At 46.8% G+C, this 17,889-nt stretch overlaps 1 protein-coding gene across 2 annotated transcripts in view; it reads right to left on the bottom strand.

Moving 5' to 3' along the window:
• NDUFA10 (NADH:ubiquinone oxidoreductase subunit A10) overlaps nt 1-17,889 on the bottom strand; it is a 49,109-nt gene that overhangs the window by 15,712 nt on the left and 15,508 nt on the right. For both annotated transcript variants that reach the window (XM_030857732.2, XM_070045878.1), the window contains exon 9: nt 9,161-9,269. In XM_030857732.2, coding sequence (XP_030713592.2) covers nt 9,161-9,269 — 109 coding nt within the window. The remainder of the gene's footprint in view (nt 1-9,160; nt 9,270-17,889) is intronic.

Raw genomic sequence — 17,889 nt, 5'->3', positions numbered from 1 at the left:
GACGAGTACGTCCAGCTTCTGGTGGACTAGTGCAGAGCAAGCCCCTCCCAAGCCACCAAGACAAACGGACAACATGAAAAAACACCTGTGCCGAGACATCGAAGGCAGGGTGGTGCCAAGGCCCCAGGAAAGGAAAGCAAAAAGGACGGCTGCAAGGTGACTGCTGCCCCCCAGGGCCCCGCCCACTCTCACTGGCAGGATCCTGGGGGCTGAGCCAGCCCTAAGCAGGGAGGGGGCCATGGGGACAAAACTGCAGGTCAGGACCCACCAAAGAGGGGGGCTCTAGTACAAGTGCTCCACCAGGAAGGTCAGACAGGAAATACGCCAGACCGCACACACCTAAGTGCAGCGTCCCCTGGCTTGGTTTCTGACAGACTCGGGAGCCTGCCCTACTAAAACGCTGCCAGAAGACAGCAAGGACAGCGACAGCAGCCTCACGCTAGCTGTACAGTTCTTCCAAAATAATGACTGGCCTTTTAAAAAATACCAGCATACCAAAAAAGATTAAATGTCCCCAAACGGAAAGGACAGAGGGAGAATCAGTTTAAACAGATGGAACAGAGGTCCAGATATTACGGTTACCAGATAACTTTGTGATTAATATGTCAAAGAATTTAGATAACAAAATAATTTCAACAGACAACTCAAAATTATAAAAAAAATGGAAATTCTAAAATCAAAAAGGACTACAATTAAAGTTAAAACTTCCAATATAGAAAATACATGTCTAGGAGCAGATTGGGAAGCGCTGAAAGAGTAGTAACTTAGAAGACAGACTGAAGAACATATCCAGGCTGAAGGTCACAGAAAAAACAGAATGAGAGACACAGAAAAGAGGGACACAGCACATGGTGAAAAGGTCCAACATGTGGTCAAGTGGAGCCCAAGGAGAGCAGAGAAGACGGGGTGTAGCAACATTGACGAGGTGCCAGCAAGACTCTTCTAAAACTGACAACGAACGTCAGCCAAAGAATGTTCTGAGCTACAAGCAAAGCACACACAGAAGCACAGACGCACACACCCCAAGACAGTGTGACTGCTCAGAACCAAGTCAGAAACACCACCTAAAACAAAACAAAACAAAACCAAACCTTGCCAGAAACACAGGAAAACGGTCTTCAAAAGAGGTTTGCACCTACATGGGTGGGCAGCAGGACACAGCAGAGGCTGGAGAAACACCAGTGGAAACTGTGGAAGGGAGCAGTGGTAGCAGTGGTGGGAACCTGGTGATACACTGGGGGGAATGATCCAGGAAGGAGACGCACTGACCTGAGGGAAGCCAGGTTTCTCACTATCTGAGAAGGACGTGGGCTGGGGGACAATGAGAACGAGCCTTGTTGTGTCACTCTGGAATTGAAGGTACTGATGTGAATTCATAGCTGTCAGTATACTGAGAGACAGAAATGAATACAGATGTATATGGAGAAAACAGAAATCTGTGAGTCCACAGTGATATAAATAAATAAATGAAGAAACAGAGCATTTCTTTATAGTAGAATAGTAACTAATAATGTAGAAGGAATGACAGAATTAGGAAAATTACCTAATAATTAATTTAGCCACGAAACTCAACAGATGCTAACTACTGGGTCAAGGTTTGATGAGAAAATGGATATTTACCTAGTTTCAAAGTACTTCCCCTGAAAATACTTATTAATTACAAGGAGTAAAAGAATAACTTTACAGCGAGGACACTATCTCAGTCAAGTGATCAAAGTTAATAGAAACAGTGATGGGACAAAGAGGAATCACGTGCTACCTGATAAGATATAATGAGTTCTGTGACCTTCCTACAAAAAACACATGAAACCTAAATCCAATCATGGGAAAACATCAAACAAAACCAAACTGAGGGATATTAAAAAGTAACCATCCTTTAATCTTCAGAAGTGTCAAGGTCTTGAATATCAAGGAAAGCCTGAAGAACTGATCAGATTCAAAGATTCTAAAGAGACAAGATAATTAAATGCAATCCATTATCCTGGATTAGAACTTTTTGCTCTGAAGAACATTCCTGGGACAACTGATTAGCCTTGAACAAGGTCTGTAGATTAGAGGTAGCAATGTATGAATGTTAATTTCATTTATCTACACCTAACCCAGAGCAAACATAATATTTGGTGAATTATTGAAAACTTCCTCCACGAGATCAGAAACAAGAGAAGGACGACCACTGTTACAATTTCCCAAACCTTAGTGCATATCAGAATCGGCTGGAGGACTCCTTAAAATAGATTCCTGGGCCCCATCCCCAGAGAATCTCATCCAGTAGGCCTGGGCTGGGGCCTGAGAACTTGCATTCCTCATGAGTGCCCAGGTGATGCCGATATGGGGACCACACTCTGAGAATCTGTGCATTAAGATGTTTGAAGATAATGGGGTATAATGATGACCACTTACAAAGGTTCAGAAGTTATTTTTCTATTCTTGCTATTTTTGTAAGTTTGAAAAATTCCAAAATAAAAACTAGAACAAATTAAAGACCATTTTAAACAATAAGGGTGAGAATTTGTTGTCAGCAAAGCTTCCTCAGTCAGAAGAACTATGATCCTACCTGGAGGTATGGAGACCAGGGAGGGTAAGAGCAGCAGCAGGGCAGCCATGGGTCAATCTGCACGAACTGACCACATGAACAATAACCACAGTGTCCCGAGGGCTTAAAATACATGAAGAATTACGATATATGACAAAAACAACACAAAACACAAGAGTTGGGTAAATGGAGTTAGAAGTGTTATGAGGTCCTTACAGTGTTCTGGAACTAGAGAGCTACTAACTTGTAACAGAAGTTAATAAATCAAGGATGAATACTGTAATTACCAGGTTAGCCACTAAAAACTATTGAAAGAATGATAACTAGTAAGCAAATAGAGGGGGAAATGGAATAAAAATGTTAAAAAAAAAAAACCTCTTAATCCAAAAGAAGGCAAGGAAAAAAGACAACAAATACAAAGAACAGGTAAGAAAAATATAAAACATGTAGTAGGATAAGCTATTTAAACACAAATGTATCAGTAATTACACTAAATGTGAATGGACAAATATTCCCAATATTTAGACTGGACAAAAACTAAAGACATAACTGTTTTCAGGTTAAAAGGTGTCCACTGGAAATACAAAGATACAGAATGAATGAAATTAAAAGATGTAGAAAAAGCAATAGCATGCAAATGCTAACCAAAGGAAAGTTGTAGACACTACATAAGTTTCAAATAAAGTAACCTTTAAGGTAAGAACCATGACTAAAGTTAACAGGGAAAGTTTCATAACACATAAAAGGGTGACTCTATTAGGAATGTAGAGCAAGTCTAAATTTGTGTATGTCTAATAATACGACCTCAAGATACACACAAAGCAGAACTTGACAGAAATACAGGAGGCAGAAACCCACACAGAGTGACAGATTTCCAGACGCCTCTCACAGCAAACTGACAGAAGAAGGAAACAAAAATCAGTGAGCATAGAGACAATCTGAAGAATGTGATCAAGAGACTTCCTTTCAATGACGCTGCAAGAACCTTGCACACAATGGGGCAGAGTAGGCCTTCTTCTCAAGGACCGTGAAACATCACCAAAATGACCAATGCTCGGCCGAAGAGTCAGTCTCAGCCATGTTCCAAGAACAGAAATCATAAGACTGTTTCTGCCTAAAGTGAAATTAAGCAAGAAATCAGTAACAAAAAGACAATTAGAAAGATTCCAACTGCTTTTAAATGATCCAATATAATTTGAATTCGCACACTGGTCAAAAAAGAAACCAGATTAAAATCAGAAAATATTTTGAATTGAAGGATAATGAAAACATAACATCAACAATTATGAGATCAGGACTTCCTTGGTGGCGCAGTGGTTAAGAATCCGCCTGCCAACGCAGGGGACATGGGTTCGAGCAAGCCCTTGTCCGGGAAGATCCCACATGCTGTGGAGCAACTAAGCCCGTGCGCCGCAACTACTGAGCCTGCACTCTCAGTAGCCTGCAAGCCACAACTACTGAGGCCACATGCCACAACTACTGAAGCCTGCACGCCTAGAGCCTGTGCTCCACAACAAGAGAAGCCACCACCGTCAGAAGCCCACGCACTGCAACGAAGAGTAGCCCCGCTCGACGCAACTAGAGAAAGCCCGCGTGCAGCAACGGAGACCCAATGCAGCCAAAAACAAGTAAAATTTTTTTAAAATTTTTTAAAAAAGAAAGAATTATGAGATCAAGTTAATTAAGACAAATTTGGAGGGCAATGTGACCAGCTTTACACGCATATATTCAAAAGCAAGACAGGCTGAAAATCAATGATCCACCCACTCATACTAAGAAGATAGAAAAACAGCAAATGAAAAGGAAAAAATAAGGAGCAATAATCAGTGAATTCGAATGTACAACAAACAATACCAAGCAAGAAGCTAGTCCCTAAATGACAAATTTCTCTCAAGAGTATAGAAGGAAGGGACACACCAGGACCAACAACAGGGATGGAGAAGGGGACAGCGGTCACCATCAGATGTGATCTAATTAAAAACATTAAAAAAGGACACTTGAAACAACTTAGTGAAAGAAATTAGAAAATTAGAAATGAGGGCAACTTCCTCAACAAACACAACTTTCAAACCTAAGAAGTAACAGAATATTGAACATTCCGCATCGATTAAACAAATTTATAATTTAAAATATTTCAACATAGCTCCATCAGTCAATCCTAAACACTGAAAGAAGCAGTAATAACAATCTTAGGCAAACTCTTCCAGAGACTAAAATGTGAGGGTCCCATCTCAGCTTAGTGTTTGATAGCAGCATGATCCTGATAGTAAATCTGACAAGGATATTACAAGAAAGAAACATTACCATCCAACATAAACACAAAACTCCTGAACTAGATACGTGAATTAGGTTCAGCTACACATGGAGAGTTTATAAAGCACACACAAGTGGGACTGACCCAGGAAACCAAGGTTGGTCTCACATGAGAAAATCAATCACTGTAATTTTTATGACCATATTAACATAAAGAAGAGGAAAATCACCCGTGACAGACAAATGTGATAAAACTCAACACCCGTACTCGACAGAAGGTCCTCGGAAACTACTAATAAAATGGAACTTCCCCAACCTGATAAAGAGTATCTACACCTAACCCAGAGCAAACATAATATTTGGTGAATTATTGAAAACTTCCTCCACGAGATCAGAAACAAGAGAAGGACGACCACTGTTACAATTTCTATCCAACCATGAACTAGAGACACACCCAATGTATTAAGGCAAGGAAGAGACACGGGTATAAAGATTAGAAAGAAACAAAACTGTCATTATTTGCTGGCATGCATTTTCCTTTTTATATGGGACTTTCAAATGCCCATTTTCCACACAGATTTAATTTTTGAAACTTGTAGTGTTTCCCGTAATTGTCGTGACGATGGCCTGGGCTGTTGGTTTGTTGGAATTTATTTTCTGAGAAGTGTCTCCTCCCAGCAGTGAGCAGGGCCACCTGGGGCCCTCACCCACTCCACGAGGGACAACGTCGGTGCAACTGAGTCTCCTCCACGACACGTCAGGCCACTCCGTCCCCAGGAGCCCTACTGGACCTCCTGAGCCCCTCATCTGCCCACCCATGCTCGACCACAGTGCACGCCCCCCTACCTGGCTATGAGGGTCCTGCCTGTTCTGGGTACCATTCAACTTCTCTGGGGTCATTTGGCTCAATCCTCCTTGCTTACAGAGATAGAGATAAACACAACCTGTTTATAAAGAGACATACATTAACAGAAAAGACGAAATTCCTATGAACAGTCTCCCACTTGTAAAGATAACTGATGAAGTAATAAACACACAAAAGCATAAGCTCCCTGAAGACAGTGACTTGGGCCCCCTGCCGTCTCCCGCCCCTCTGAACCCCGTGCTCCCCTTCTCTCCTCACTGCAAAGCCATCTCAACCAGGACCACAGCTTCACAGGACAGTCAGACGCTGACAACTTCCAGACTCCAAACCCATTACGGGCAGACCTTGGAAGCAGGTTCAGGTCCAAACAACACAATAAAGCAAGTCATGTGAATTTCTGGCTTCCCAGCGCGTATAAAAGTTATGTTTATGCTATACTGTAGTCTATTAGGTGTGCAGTGGCATTATGTCTGAAAAAAACCACTGTGCATGCCTTAAGGCAAACCTTCAATCGGTGAGAAACACAGTATCCACACAGTGCGATGAAAAGAGGGCGACCACCACTCAGCACCTCCTCTGGGGAATAACGAGCATCTCGAACTTGCCATGGCCAATGAAAAATTCTTGATCTTTCCTGGAAACCTGTACCTCTGCGCCTTCCCAAAGTCTGCCGGTTCCAACTCCAGAGTTCTAGTTCCTGAGGCCAGAAACCTAGAAATCAGCTTCCTTTTCTCACTTGCCAATACAAAAGTTCAACAGCCTCTGTCGGGTCTATCCACGACCTGAGCACTGTCCAAAACGCCTACGAGGACCACCCTGGTCCCAGCTGACATACCTCCCAGTCTGTATGCCGTTACCAGCCTCCTAGCTAATCTCCCTGCTTCTGCCTGCGCCCCTACTCAATCCATCCTTTAATCAGAAACCAGAACGTTCCCACTACCAAGTGCATCTCACAAATCATTCTTATTCCCCGTATCCTGCACAGGACAAGCCAGAGCCCTCACACCAGCCCGGGGGGCCTCCGCCACCTCTTACTGCTTGTCCCAGCCCGCCCTCCACGCTCCAGCCACAGTGGCCTCCTGCCTGTGTCTCTGATGTCCCAGACACGTGGAGCTGCGCCACTGCCTGGGTTCTCTTCCCCATGTGGCCACCTCCCCCAGCACACCCACCCCCTCCCCTCGCCCCTGCAGCCTCTGCTCACCCATCAGCTTCTGGGTGAGGCCTTCCTGGACCACGACCGGACTTCAAATCCAACTCCCCCAGCCCACAACAGCTGGCCCTGCCCTCCTCTGGGAATTTAATTTTCTCCACAGCACTTGCCACCGTCACTTAACGAATTCTTTGCTTCACCTTCTGTTTATTTTCTGTTTCCTCCCACTCGGATGTAAGTGCCTGGGAGGTCAGGGATTCTTCTCCGGGTCACGCGCTGCTTTGTTCCAGGGCCTAGGACAGGTCTGGCACCTAGTACACACTCATAATACCTAGTACCACTCATAACACCTAGTACACACACATAAATATTTAGTGGAATAAATAACTGAACTAATGAACAAATGGAGTAAACGCATGAAAGAACAAGATGAAAGCGCCTGATGCCCAAAGAACCTGAAATGAGCAGAGGCGGCTGCTCAGGTCATCCGAGGGCACCTTGCCCATCAGGTCACAGCTGCATACCAAGTGCACTGCCGCTTACATTAAAAAATGCAATGCCTTTTTTTCTTACATAAATTCATTTTAAAAGGAAACTTTGTATCAGTAATACAAGTGAAAAGCCATTACCACGCAACCACAGTAGGAAGCATAAGAAAAACCGCCGAAGCAAAGCCACGTCCCTAAACCCCACTCCACGTGGGCGACTGCACAATCTCTGAACCCACTGCCCGCTGCTTCCTTGTTTAAAAGTGAGGTCACAGAACGCTACAGAGGCGTTAAAGACACATTATCAGTAAATCACTACTCTGGTGTAATCAGAAAAATTTACAAGTTAAAAGGGCAATTTATTTATCTGTTTCAAAATTCTCTGTGCACCACCTCCAAACCCCCAGGGCCCCGTATATGGACTCACGGACACCACCAGTGAGACCACGGGCGCTCGCAGGGCTGCGATGAGGGAGGGGACTCTGCAGGGGCCAGGGCACCCACCCTGCAGGACCGAATTCATCAGAGGTCACGGAAGGGCTACAGGCATGGGACAGACTCTGCCGCTTTGGCATTTCAGCTCAGGCACTTCTGCACTGCAGAGGAGGGCTGCAGGGAGAGACCCGACGCGGAGGAGGCCAGACAGGAAGCTGCAGGACAAATTTAAGTAGGACGGTGGAGGCCGGCACAGGGTAGCGGCCCTGATGACAGGACAGCCGCCTGTAAGACAGCCTCATCAAGGCCGGGTGGGTCATTACATGTAGGGTGGGGACAGCGACGGGGTGGGTCTCTCGGCCTCGGCAGGAGCGGCATCGAGGCACCAGCGGCCGAGAGGAGCCAGCTCGGCCTCTGGCCTGCCAGCTCCCCTCAAAAAGAGAAAGAGACACCACGCATGCACTCACATCCCCGCAAACATGAGGAAGAAAGAAATGTGCCAAAATACTAACTGTAGGTCCCTCCGAGTGACACCTTCACAGTTTTACGTACTTCCCCGAATGTCTACATTTAATAACACCACTTCCAAGGCCACCAAAAGAACTTACGTAAAAGAAAAGGCCAAGTATCTCAGGTAAGAAAGAGAGCAACGGGGTACCCCGGACATTCGATCGGCGCAGCTGCAAGCAATGTGCTAAGCATCAAATCAGAGAATCACAGTCATGCAAAAATATCTAACCCAGATTTCAACTCACCTAAGTATCGACTGCTCAGCTCGAAGTTCTGCCCTAAGTACAATCATTTCACACCTTTGCCGATAACCAAACACAACCACCACTGACGCGGAAACGGGTCACGTTCTCACTACCCCACTGACGCCACGATTCTCAGAGGAGGTGCTCACTCACCGGCCAGGTCCCAAGGCAGAACTTACAATATTCTCTAAGTTCACCATTCACCATGCTGAAAACAGGTAATTCACTAAAAAGCTACGGAAATTGGAAAGACGACCAACAAGCAGTCGGCCCCGCCCAGCTCCCGCCTCACTCCTGCCCCTCCCCCTCCCGAGGGCTCCCGTCCCACCGAGCGCCTTCTGCAGAAACACACACCCTCCCTCCTTATGGAGGATGTACCGTGAAGAGGAAGGCGACGCCAGAGTGAAATCTGACATGAAAGGACACAGAGGAAAGCTGAGGAGGAGAGAAGGTTCTGATGTCAAGACAACACGCTGACCCGGAAGGCCGCCCGCGGCACACACGGCCCAGAGGGGCAGCGCCCTGCACGCAGCCCTGCCGCGTCAATACACTGATGAAGGGGGAAGGGAGAATTACTGCAGTGAAAACGGAGCTCTCTCACTAAAACAAACAAACAGAAAGCATTCTTCAGAGAAGTGACTTTGTGCCAGTCGTCTGAGACCCGGCACTCGAGGGCCTCACCTCCTTGAACTCGTGGAAGACCCGGTCGCTCTGGTGAGAGCCGATGGTGACCTCTGGGAGGTAGACAGGAATGGTTGTGTAATTCAGCACCTCCAACTTGTTCTGAACCCTAGAAGGTAAGGCAGATATAGTCACACTAAACATCAAAGTAAATATAACAAAATAAGCTATCAGGCTGGTTCTTTAAAACATCCATGTTGAGAAATTCATCCACGCGCTCCCAAGCAGGCATCTCAGAAGCCAAACTCCCCCCCAGAGACCGTCCGGGCTGCGGCGGCTGCTCTTCTGAAACCACCTCCGCAGCCGGAGACGGGGTCTTTCAGGAGTCTCATGGCCACAGGTGACTCCCTTTGGGGACAGACACAGTTTTGAACAATAAAAAAGGAGCCGCAGTGTGTTTTAAACATAGGACTACCAGGAATACAGAGCTAAACACAAACACCACGTGTCACAGTGCCGCGCGTGGTCTGCTATCATGAACAATGTGCACACTTAATGACTCTTGGGGGAGAGAGACGAGCAACCCTCCTGCATCCCCCCCCCCCCGCCCCGCGCGACGCCCACACCGCCTGGGGGACCGATTCCAGGGCGGAGGCTGACGAGGCCTTAGTGGAACTGCAGGGCGGGGCTGGGGAGAACTGCCCCGCAGGACGGCCTGCTGCATCCCTGCTTATAAACGTCTCCTCCCCTGCTTTTCTCGGCACCGAGAAACACACATGAGAGGACACACTCCTTGCCTGACCATTTTATTTTGAATGCTAAAATATTTATACTTTGTTATAACTTGCTTATTTTAAATTAAATTTAGTCTGAATATAACCACTATACTTGAAGATAAAAAGCATTTTGAGTGCTTTTAGGAAAAAATGTTAAAGTTTCCTTTCTTAAGGGCTCAAACCAAAGAAAATGATTCTTTTAAATGGCCCCTTTCCCATTAATGACTTAGTTTCTGTCTGTAATGGCCCAAACGGAAGCTCTTTTAAATGGATCTGGCTCTCAGACGCTTTGTGAGGACAAGCCCAGCCTGTCCCCTGCACCCTGGGCAGACTCAGCCGCAGTCAGAACCGCCTGGTCCCAGCCCAAGCCCAGGTGACGCTCGGCCCCTCTCCCATAGAGGACCACAGAGCACTGAGAACCTGTGACAGGCTGAATGTGACTGAACAGGAGGCACAGGCACATCCCAGGGTCACCATAAACACTGTGTCTGTGTCACTCATATGACAACTAGTAATCCAATAACCTAACATCACTCCAAGCAAACACTGCTGCGACATCTTGCCTATGGCTATAACGTACACGCTCAAACATGAGAAGTGTTCCTCAGTTTTAACCGTAAGTTGGTTATAGAATACCTTTCATCAGCATGTATCAATAAAGTACATATGTATTTTTAACACAAATAGAATTATACTATACTTATTACAGCAAGGATAACTTTTAAAGTGATCTCACCATAAACAATTTCAACTAAAAATGAAGTTTATATTTTTAAATGTTAATAAATATCAAAGTGGGGTATGATGTGATTTTCTCTGTGGTTTGAAAAACCTAACACAACCCTGAAGAACTGGAAAGTACAGACTGGCCTAGGGGCTTGTGTGGAATACACAGAGCAACGGCGCCATCTATGCATAAGTTGGCAGAATTACAGTTTACACACAACCCCCCCCTTTCAAAATGGGTGTATCTTTGAACAAATATCTTCAAACTGCCTTTGGAGATTAAAAAAATAATCTACAGTGACTGTTCTCCCACTTACTCAAACTTGGATAAACTGCTCCTTCACTTTCTGACTACCAGCTTAAACTATGACCAAGAAGAGCCCGTGTGTCCTGTCTCCAGTAAACCCGAAATCTCAGCCTCCAAAAACTACAGACACATTCTAGACTGAAGATAAGCGAGGAACGAAGACAACAGGAAGCCTTTTATGACTCAGGAGCAAAAAGCAGTGAAAGGAAAAATTCTGTTCACAGAGCACTTAGTTTAATTAAGGAGATTCAAAACCTGAGCACACGCTCTTCACATCACAGGCCAAAGTGCCCCCCCACCCCCCGTAAGAAGACAGAGCATCCTACAGTGTGGTTCACAAAACGAGGTGCTCTGCCACATAATTCCAAAACAGAAGAGTGAGGCCAAGAAGAGAAAGAAAACAAAAATAGTAAACTATGACTTATGACTCAAAGTGTTTCCCAATTAACAGAATGCTTATACTTTCTCCTAAAACATGTCCAAAGCATATTCTTTAGTTTCTCCTGAATTGCAAAGTTCTGCTTGAAACCCTATACTTCTGATACCAAACTCATACACTGCAGTTTTTGTCGCACTGGAATTTCCTGTTAGAAAGCCATCCTCCAGGAGTCTTAGAAACACAAGTCAGCAAGGGCGAGAGGGGAGCCCAGGCTCTGGAGGGCGGGAGGAAGGTGGGCACAGTGGAGGCCTCACTGGTAACAAGTCTCCAGCACGAGGATGAAACCACCAGGGCGGCGCCGGTCAGTTATGGATTACGGATACGAACACAAAGTGCTATCAAGGTTGGGAAATAAGCACTCACACGCACATAATTATACCCCACACGCGTTCGGAGACGGTACAAGAATGTCCTAAACCAGTGATTTGGTCAGGTTCTAGACAAAATGAGTACAACTGGTAAATGGCAGGTTTACCATAATTATCTTAGAAAATGGCCATAATTTTCACTTGAGTCTCCCAAATTACGAAATGGTACTTAAATGAAAGCAAACACAATTACCATTGTAAACCGTTATGCAATATCCTTGGGAGGCAGAGGAGCAAAAAACTGCGAGAAGGAAGAACAATACCATTTATTCCAAAAATAATTGAACCAATTGAATGCTGTAATTTGTAAACTGTGAGGGAATGACAGGCTCCCTCTCCATGCTCTGGTATCAACATAACCGAATAACTAATAAGACTATGATCTTAAGACACGAACTTTGGACATGGTGTAGCATCTAACTGATACACATTCCAGAGTGCCTTTAGGAATTACACTGTGCTTACCACCCGTGGAAGGAGTGGAAAAGGCATCCCGCATCCCACTGGGCTGCTGAGCCCGGTCTCAGCAAGATGTCAGGGTGCCAGGACAGTCACCTTTTTGTATGTTTTTCACGTACTCTGCCCTGCAGTAGCTAATGCTAACAAGAATCACATATAAATCCACATAAAACGACAGCCGGAAAAGTTAAGAGAAGGGTTCAAGTAGAAAAGAAGGTGCACAGAGCGAGGCTTAGGAGAATGCTCAGATCTTTGGGTAATTACTGGGCAGAGGGGGAGGTAATGGATTCAGGAGACTGTATCCTGATGGAAGAGGTAGAACCAGATGATTAGGACTCTGAATTAATTCTAGGAAATGAAACTGCCTAAACCAAGATATGCCACTGAAGGATTCTGAGTAAAGAAAGAACAGGGTCACTGTGATATTTTATGAAAATTAACCTGGCGGGCGTACGCACAGGGGATGGGTGGGATGAAGAAATAACTAACCAAGGAACGGAGATCAAACCCCAAAGAAGAGTCACCGGAGACCAGCACCACCCTGAGGGCGGGACCCAGGGGAAGGTGAGGGGTCAGTAGGGAAAAGGAGGGTTCAAGCAGATGACCCCCGGGGAGGAAGCAACGACCCCACCCGGCCTCCAGGCTGATAGGAGGGAGGGCACAACGGAGACCGCAGGAGGGCGCGGCGAGCTGAGGGCTCCAGGACCTCAGCGGGGCAGTGCTCTTGGAGGCCCAGTCCCCCACCTGCAAGAGGACGGGAACCTCCACCAGGCGGAGTGCTGTGGACTCAGGAAACGTTTCCCAGACACCTCCCAGACGCGGTGTCGACGCTGACTGTGTGCCTGGGATCAAGCTGACACCTTGAGCTCTCAGCAGAGGGAGAACACCACGCAGCAGCTCAGGCAGACCTCATCTCACGTGCTCTGCTCTACCGCACTGCGCAGATGCTGCGTCTCTTACAAGTCGGAGGTTCGTGGCAACCCTGCGCCGTCAGATGGTGGTTACGATTTTTCAGCAATGAAGTATTTTTTAATTAAGGTATGTACGTTTTTCTAGACATAATGCTACTGCACACCTAACAGACTACAGTTTGGTGTAAACATAACTTTTATATGCGCTGGGAAACCAAACAGTTCATGTGACTTGCTTTACTGTGAGACTTGCTTTACTGTGGTGGTCTGGAACCAACCTGCATTATCTCTCAAGTCTGCCTGTAAAGATTACTTTTTTTAAACAAGGTTCAGAACGAAATAGTACATAATATCATTTAGGTAAATTTACAAACACATATACATATGTAAGTATCTGACAGAAAACAAAGTCAACCACTAAGCTTTAAAAAACAAAGAGGGACTCCAGGTTCAGCTCCAACAAGGAAATAGCCTGGAAACCACCTCTCTAGTCCTTTACAACAAAGGAAGCTGAGAAAAATGAGAATCAATTGCTTGTCCTGGAATAACAGTAGCAACAACATATGGGTGATTAGAGCACACAGAGTGCAATGAACGACAGCAGCGCCATAAGGGATGGAGGGAGGAATCTGCCCCAGCCGTGAAGTGGTATCGCCACCTGAAAGCAGGCAGACATGAACTGGAAACCACAACAACGGTAACAAATTTTTACAGAGTACAACAGATGTGCTACGAGAAAAGATAGAATGGAATCATACAGAATGCCCAATTAAAACCAGAAAAGGTAGAAAAAAGGGGCAGGGGAAGGAAACAAAGAACAAATGCAACAAATAGAAAATGATGACAAACATGGTAGAAATTAATCCAAGTATATCAACAGCCACTTTAAATGTGAACTATCCAACTACACTAATTAAAGCTGGAGACTGACAGAGTCGATTCAAAACATAAGGCCAACTATATGCCGTCTATAAGAAACCCACCTGAAATCAATCCAAAGACTCGGACTAAAAGTAAGGGGATGGAAGAAGATACACCATTGCTAGACTAAGTGAAAGCTGCAACAGATGCATTAATTTCAGACAAAGCAGACTTCAGAACAAGAAAGGATCAGGAATCCTTTACACAGGGGCACTGTGTAAGAGTAAAGAGCTCAGTCGTCCAAGAAGAGACTTAACATCCTAAACACGCACGCCACTTACAGAGCACCAAGATAAACGAGGCAAAAACGAATAAAACTCAAAGGAGAAACAGACAAATCTGCCACTGCAGTTAAAGATTTCAACACTCTCCTTCAGGATCGGGCAGATCCAGCAAACAGAAAAGCAGTAAGGACATGGATGACCTGAACATCACCACCAACCAGCTCAGTCTCACTGACATTTGTAGAACACGCCATTTGACGACAGCAGAATACACACTCTTCTCACGCTCAGTCCGAACATTATTCAAGACAGAAAACACTGCTGACCACGAGAAACGTCTTAACAAGGGTAAAAGGGCAGAAATCATACAAAGTACGTTCTAGGACCACAGCGGAATTAGACTAGAGGGAAATTTATAGCATCGAGTGCATACATTAGAAAAGAAGAAAGATCCAATCATCTAAGCTTCTACCTTAGGAAACTAGAGAAAGAAGAGCAATTGAAGCCCAAAGGAAACAGGTTAAAAAAATAGCAATAAAAATTGGAGTAGATGTCAATGAAACTGAAAATAAGAAAACAACAGAGAAAATCAATAAAACAAAGAGCTGGTGCTTTAAAAAGATCAATAAACATGAAGAAAAAATTCACAAAGGACAAATAAATAGCCAATAAAAATACACCTGTTTGAAGTTCAGTGTTTATGAAATGCAAAAATAAAGCAAATGCTTTTCTTTGATATCAAAATCACAAGTTTTTGTTTGCTTCTTATTTTAACTATTCTGGCTTAATAAAGGCTTTCAGAAGACCGGTCCAAGTGTGCAAGCTGGTACACATCTTCTGGAGAACAATTTCAAAATGTGTTCATATAATCTGACCCAGTAACTCCACTTTTATACCTTAAGAAAGTAACCTGAAATGGAACAAAAATAAATACACTACGCTCATTACCGTTACTACGATTATGAAGAAATGGAAATAACCCAAAAGACTGATATTAAAGAAGCGGCAAATGGCTTATGCCTGTATCTCAGAGGTCAACAACGTTTTCTGTAAAGGGCCAGATAGTAAATATTTCAGCCTGAGAGAGCTACGTACGGCTTCATATATGCACTTTTTCCTTCAGTCTTTTAAAAATGTAAGGACCATTCTTAGCAGCTGAGGCCTGGGTGGGCCCACAGACCATGGTTTGCCAACCCCTGACTGGCATCAGTCAATGGATTTATGCAGTGTGAGCAGCCATTAAAAAATCGAGTTTTAAACGTCTAACAAGATAGGGACATGCTCATATTAGAAGTTACAATACAAAGACATAATGCAAGGTAATTTTTATTTAGAAATATATGAACACACCAACACTTTACAAAAGACTGGAAGAGCCTGCATTAAACTCTGACGCTGGCTCCTGTGGTGGCAGAACTGTAGGTGGTCTGGCTCCGTCTTGGACTTCTGTTTCCTGACCTTCTTCTACGTGTGGGTGTGACTCTGACCTCTGACCCTCCCGATCCCAGTCTTTTTTCAGTGCCCCTCCCCAGGTTAAATTCTTCATCATCACACTCTCTCAGCTCTCCTGCTCGCTCACATCCACCGGCAAAGCCCGACCCTGTTCGCATGCAGAGCTCTGCCTCACCCCCCCGGTACCTCCATGACCATGCACCCCCGTCCGCGGCAGCCGCCCACAGCTCCTTCCCCGTCCGGTCCCCCCCACGGGCCTGGGCGGCGTTCTGGACCTTCTCCTCCCTCCTCAAACTACAACACGGCCCCTCCCGCCCTCAAGGCCTCTCAGGGCTGATGACCCCTCTCTCATTTCACTATGAAGACAGAAGGCAGCTGAAGAGAAGCTCCAGCTGAAGAGAAGCTCCAGGCGCGCCTGGCACAGACCCACTTCCCTAAGCCCCGCCCTGTCCCCGCCTGCCCAGCGCCAGCGTGGGAAGCAGGAACTGCCCATCAGTGCACCAGCCCACGCCCTCCTCCAGGGCCTCTCCTGTCCTCTCGGCATCCTTACCCCCAGTCCAGCCACAGGACCTCTCTCATTGGTACAAAACATGCGATTTCTTCCACCTTAAAACACACAACAGGGCTTCCCTGGTGGCGCAGTGGCTGAGAGTCCGCCTGCAGGGGACACGGGTTCGTGCCCCGGTCCGGGAAGATCGCACATGCTGCAGGGCAGCTGGGCCTGTGAGCCATGGCCACTAAGCCTGCGTGTCTGGGGCCTGTGCTCCACGACGGGAGTGGCCACAGCAGTGAGATGCCCGCGTACCGCCAAAAAAAAAAAACAACAAAAAACATACAACAAAAACAGTGAAAAATGAATAAAATTTTAAGTCTTAGTTTTAACAACTAAATCAACAGGTTCAAAAGGAAAACTTATTCACTTTCAAGCACAGGATGTGGAAAACTAACGGCAGGTCCATTTTCCATACACGCTCACGTTAGGGTGCGTCCAAGTGGACAGAAACAAGTGCGTTCGCTATTGAGAGAGCCTGACCTAGCAAAGGGCTCTGCACGGCGGAAGGCCAGCAGACCAGCTCCGCGGCGCTCACCCGATGGGCCGACGGCAGAGCGGTCACCCAGGCAGAAGGCCGCGCGAGGGTCACACAGACGTGTGTTCCCCAACACTGACTGAGCCCCGCCACCGCCTGAGCCCGGGTGCCAGCAGCGCAGGCCGATGCGAGCCTCCGCCAGGCCCCCGCCCCGGGGCACTACGGGGGTCGGCTCCCCGGATCCCTCCAGCACAGGGGCAGTCACCTACGCTCACAGGAAAGTGACGTTTCCTGGGTCGGAGCCGTCTTCTCTGCCTGGAACACTTCTGCAGAAGCACAGCTCGCACGCCTACAGAACCTGCCCATTGCTGCGAGCACAGCAGGCCTGCACCGCCGTCTCCCTGGGCTGGAGTACCAAGCCCCACGCACCAGGGATAGCGTGACCACGGTGAGCACCTGCCTCCTCGCTGGGAGGCTGGGACCCAAGGAGGTACTAAAGCAGAGGGCGCTGTGTGACCAGCACCCAGCACAAGTTCTGCGCACTGAGTGTCTAATGGGCTCTCTGGGCAAAATACTGCCCACGTGTCACTGCATCTCTCATGAACAAAGTAGCCCACTCAGCATGTCCCCTTCTGCCGTGGCCCCCCCACCTCCACGTTCACCATGGCCTCCCCGCCCCTCCTCTCCCGGCTCCAGCCCCAGCGGCTCCTGTCTCAGGACCTCTCCGCCCGCCGGCATCCCTGCCCCACGCTCACCCCAGACACTGCGGGCCCAGTCCTCACACACTCGGCTCTCCTCAGAAGAGAGGCCTTCGAGCCTTCCCCAGAGCGCCCTCTGTCACTCACCCCAGCCACTGGCTGCCCCATTACGCAGGGTTACCTTTCTCCCCGGCCTTTAGCACCCGTACGGCGCTACTGTTTCAGTGGCAGCAGGACTTTTATTTGACACTATATTCCCTAAATCTGGAGCACTGCCTGGCACAGGGCGCGAGCAAAATACTTGGGGAGTTGATAATGGCTGCCTATCAACTCACCGCCAGGCCAGAGGGAGCAAGAGCCTGTGTGGAAGGGAGCAGGAAGTACGCCTCATTATCTGGCAACCTGCAACACGGTTACCCCAAAATTCTGTAAGTTCCCACAGCGGGCAGCGCGCCACACTGGAAGCCAGCCCGGCCCCAC

Source organism: Globicephala melas, chromosome 7 (assembly GCF_963455315.2).
Source record: "Globicephala melas chromosome 7, mGloMel1.2, whole genome shotgun sequence".
NCBI classification, from domain to species: domain Eukaryota; kingdom Metazoa; phylum Chordata; class Mammalia; order Artiodactyla; family Delphinidae; genus Globicephala; species Globicephala melas.
The sequence above is the reverse complement of the archived record's forward strand: the minus strand, read 5'-3'. Positions and strand labels throughout refer to the sequence as shown.